This window comes from Wyeomyia smithii, chromosome 2 (genome assembly GCF_029784165.1).
Source record: "Wyeomyia smithii strain HCP4-BCI-WySm-NY-G18 chromosome 2, ASM2978416v1, whole genome shotgun sequence".
Taxonomy (NCBI): domain Eukaryota; kingdom Metazoa; phylum Arthropoda; class Insecta; order Diptera; family Culicidae; genus Wyeomyia; species Wyeomyia smithii.
The window spans coordinates 224,630,954-224,635,189 of record NC_073695.1 but is presented as its reverse complement, the minus strand read 5'-3'; the positions used below and the strand labels follow the sequence as shown (position 1 = coordinate 224,635,189).

The window sequence follows — 4,236 nt, the reverse complement described above, 5'->3', positions numbered from 1 at the left end:
TTTAATAAATATTTTGAAAAATTATGCAAGTCCTACTTGTGTTAATGGACTTTACTGTAGCACCAATATACTGAATAGCCTACAAATTATATATAAAAACTATTTTGCGAGAGCTAAAACTCTTCGAATATTTCGGACTGAAAAATTTTCAACCGATGTCTTCGACGAAACTGAACAAGATCAAATAATTCTGGCACAACATAATAACAACCACAGAGGAATTGTAGAAACAACTAAACATATTTTAACTCAATACTATTTTCTAAAGATGAAGGCAAAGGTAAGTCGTTTTATTAATGTTTGTGAATTATGTCAAAGAAGCAAATACGAAAGACATCCTTATAAATTAAAATACAAATTGACTCAAACACCTGCTAAACCATTGGAAATCGTCCATATGGACATTTTTATAATCAGAAGTAAAAATTATCTTACTTTCTGTGACAAATTTTCTAGGCTTGCATTAGTAATTCCAATCCGTACACGATATACAATACATATTCTTCAAGCATTGGCAAAGTTCATCTCTCTACTAGGGAAACCTAACCTAATAGTAATGGATTCAGAAGCCTCTTTTACATCAGCATCTATGCGTGAGTTTATTGAGGATAATCAAATAGAATATCATTTTACAAGCATAGGCCAGTCATCTTCAAACGGCACCGTGGAAATTATTCATCGCACTCTTAGAGTGTTGCACAATATATTATCAAATAAAGAGTCGACTAAGGACTTATCTGAATCTACAAAAATAAATTTAGCAACTGCAATTTACAATGATTCAATACATTCCCATACTAATATTACACCAAAAGAACTGTTCTATGGTTTTTGAAACGGTGACACTCTCCCGAATGACCTCGACGAGCGTATTCGTTTGAAAGAGAAATTATTTAAGAAATTTAAAGACCAGGAATTGGTACGAAAACGATCGGAAATTGATAAACTGAATCGAAACAGAGAAAATCATGTAAGCCTAAACCCTGGCGAAACAATGTATGAAAGAAAACGAAATAACTTAAAACATCAGGAACGATATAAGGAAATAACAATTGCAGAAAACATGGATGTGAACATACTTGATGAAAATCAAAGAAAAATCCATAAGTCTAAACTAAAAAGGAAACGGAATACGACATAAACTTATTCTACAAGTGCAAGCAATATACTAAAACATTGGATACAAATGAGTTAAAAAAAACAAATTATTTTGGAATCAAACACTAAATTATGAGTATTTTGCTAGCACATTCATGTTGTCTTCATTTATATTAATATTTCTTTATTATTTTAGGTCTGGATACGATGCGGTGGATCCTGTTTTTATTCTCTATTTTCCCAATCCTATCAACCCACCTTTACTTTCAAGCATACGGTGCACACCTAGAAATCACGGACTTGAATGACAACCCAGGTATTGTAGCTCTTAAAGTAGGTAACACTTTCATTAGAGAAGGATATGATTGGTTAGTTCATACATTCAAATTAGATACTTTTCAAGAAATTTTAAATCAGTATGATATAATGATAAGTCAAATAAATTCAAATGTAAACATGAAAGATTTTAAAGATATTCTAAAAATGAAATTTATACAAACAAGCTTGACATTACAAAAACTTAGTCCTAGAAGAAAAACAAAGAGAGCTATTAATATTCTGGGTACGTTAATTAAAACTATTACAGGAAATTTAGATAATGATGATCTAGTTACCTTAAATCAAAAGATTAGTTACCTACATTATTCAAATAAGGATCTTATTATGAATAACAATGAACAAATTAAAATAAATAATCAGTTTCAAGACAGAATTAACAATTTAACAAAAGTAATTTACAATGAAAAAGAAGAAATAGGTAAACTTACACATCAGTTTAGGACAAATAAAAACATGAAGGTCTCCTGGGAACAGCTACAACATTTCCAGAGGTTAATCTTCAACTTAGACGTAATTCAACGGCAGTTGGACGATATCTCGGATTCGATCGTCATGGCTAAAGTAGGGGTTTTATCCAAGAGCATCCTTCAAGCAACGGAAATCAACTATATTATTGACAAATTGGAAAATTCAGGAATTTCCGTAAACAGTGACGAACAGGTTTACGAATTTTTAGAACCAGCAGCTTTCTACAACAGTTCATGTATTGTGTTTCTCATAAAAATTCCAAAATTCTTACAAGGAATCTACCAGCAAATTATTGTGGAGAATATTCCCATCAATGAAGAAATAACACCGATCGATTTCACGCACGCAGTTTTAGGGACGAACGTAACATTTGTCATGAACGATACTTGCGTAAACATCGAACAAAATATCATTTGCAAGTTACAGACAATGAAGAATGTCTCTAATGATATGTGCATACATCGATTATTAAGAGGGAATCCCAGTAGCTGTCCATTTAAAAAATACAATGGAATTCATGAAGTTAAGTCCATGGGAAACGGAAAAATTCTGATTCGAAATGCACTTAAAGCTGTGCAATTAAAAAACAGTTGTGGTTATGGTCCTAAAAATCTTACAGGATCATTTCTTATCACTTTTAGAAACTGTTCTGTCGAAATAGAGAATCAATCGTTTGAAATCACCCAATTGGACTATAGCAACATTTTGGAAATGCTACCATTGCAATCAACATTAATCAACAAATCGAAGACTATAGTAACAGACACACAAATCTTACAACAATTACATACCAACAATAGAAAGCGTATTGAAGTTTTGGAAACAAATAATCATCATGTTTCATACGGAGGAACTTTCACGGTAATCATCCTTCTAATAATAACTGGTTACCTGTTCAAAGAAATAAGGACAATTTGGACGAAAATTGTAATCAAACCAAGTAAACCCACGGACACCAACATCGAGTTGAACCGGGACGGTTCAAGCTAAGGAGGGGGGAGTTATGTCCGAGCCTGTCAGCTTACCCTTATCATATCGTGGTTATCACCCAGCATCAGACGAGCCAACTTCCCAGCCATTCCTTTATCATATCGTGGTTATCACCCAGCATCAGATGAGCCAACTTGCCAGCCATTCCACATTGCAGTTCTCACGCAGCGTCAAACATTCAACCAGCCAGCTAAGTACATATCTCAAAACGGTTATTGGTTGCATCAACCACTTAGTTCAGAAATGGAGCACAGGCTTGCAACCAAAAAGCTCTACTCCATCATTGAGTTTGAGCGTCCTGTGATCTGTGTAAAACATTTATGTCGCAGTGGCAGTTTTGCCCAATGCCCCATAGGCATGTAAAAGAAACAACATAGACTATTACACACGAAAATTTAACATCTGATAAATTACGCGAAATATTCTACAAGTTCTCGGCAAAATTTAAAAAAAAATCGTTAAATAAGGTGTCAATGGTCGCTGGTTTTCGATGTTCGTCGAAACATATCGCTGACATTCGCGAAATAATCACCGAGTTCGATCAGCTGTTAGGAAGTTTGCCGAGATAAATATAGCGTGATAGTTGTTTATAATTCTAAATTTGAATAAGTGGAAATCTGGAAGATAGGAACGAGCGAATCTGTCCTAACTCATGTGTCACAACTTCGGCAAACTTTAAATAATCCAAAATACTGGGTTCGAATTCAAGGTATCGGATAAACAGACTTGTTTTTCAACTAATCAAATATCTACAATCAAGACAACTATGAAGCAATTCGATTCTGAATGATTTTTATTTTCAAACATGTCCTGTTTATTACTTATGGTGTCGACAAACTGCACCGCCGTTCCGAGTCCGAAGAAACTCCCTCCCAATGTAACATGTAAAATGTAAAATGCTCAAGGAATTCCAAATATTATTCTTCCCTAGAAATAAAATTATACTTGTCGCCTGACAGTATCTGAAATGCCACGTCCAGTGGGTGCAATACGCGCGGTAATGAAATTATGCTGGAATCAAATTGGGAAATAAATATTAATTTTCCAATTTCCTTTCATCACTCACTTCCATATGCCGGGTCCTGCACCCTTCATCAAAACTTCCACTAGTCAGCCCTGTCCTGGAGGAGTTCCGCCAACAAAAGGCGAGATTGAATTGTGTTTTGGTACTATCAGCAAGCTGTTGTAGCTCCCAGACTTGTTGTGTTGTGGTGTCTGATGGATGCCACTGCTGCTGCCGCTACTGCTGCTGCTACCGCTGTCGCTACTGCTGCTGCTACTACTGATCCGGGAGATAATCAAATTTACATTTTTCTCTCCACTCTACCGCATATGGCTTTC

The 4,236-nt window shown here is 35.0% G+C and overlaps 1 protein-coding gene across 1 annotated transcript; it reads left to right on the top strand.

Annotated features, from left to right (window-relative positions):
• The first annotated feature begins 1,275 nt into the window (after window positions 1-1,275).
• Window positions 1,276-2,898, top strand: LOC129723575 (uncharacterized). The gene has a single exon (XM_055677889.1). It carries the CDS (start codon window positions 1,306-1,308, stop codon window positions 2,893-2,895), a length of 1,590 nt encoding a protein of 529 aa, XP_055533864.1. The 5' UTR covers window positions 1,276-1,305; the 3' UTR covers window positions 2,896-2,898.
• The last annotated feature ends 1,338 nt before the right edge of the window (window positions 2,899-4,236 follow it).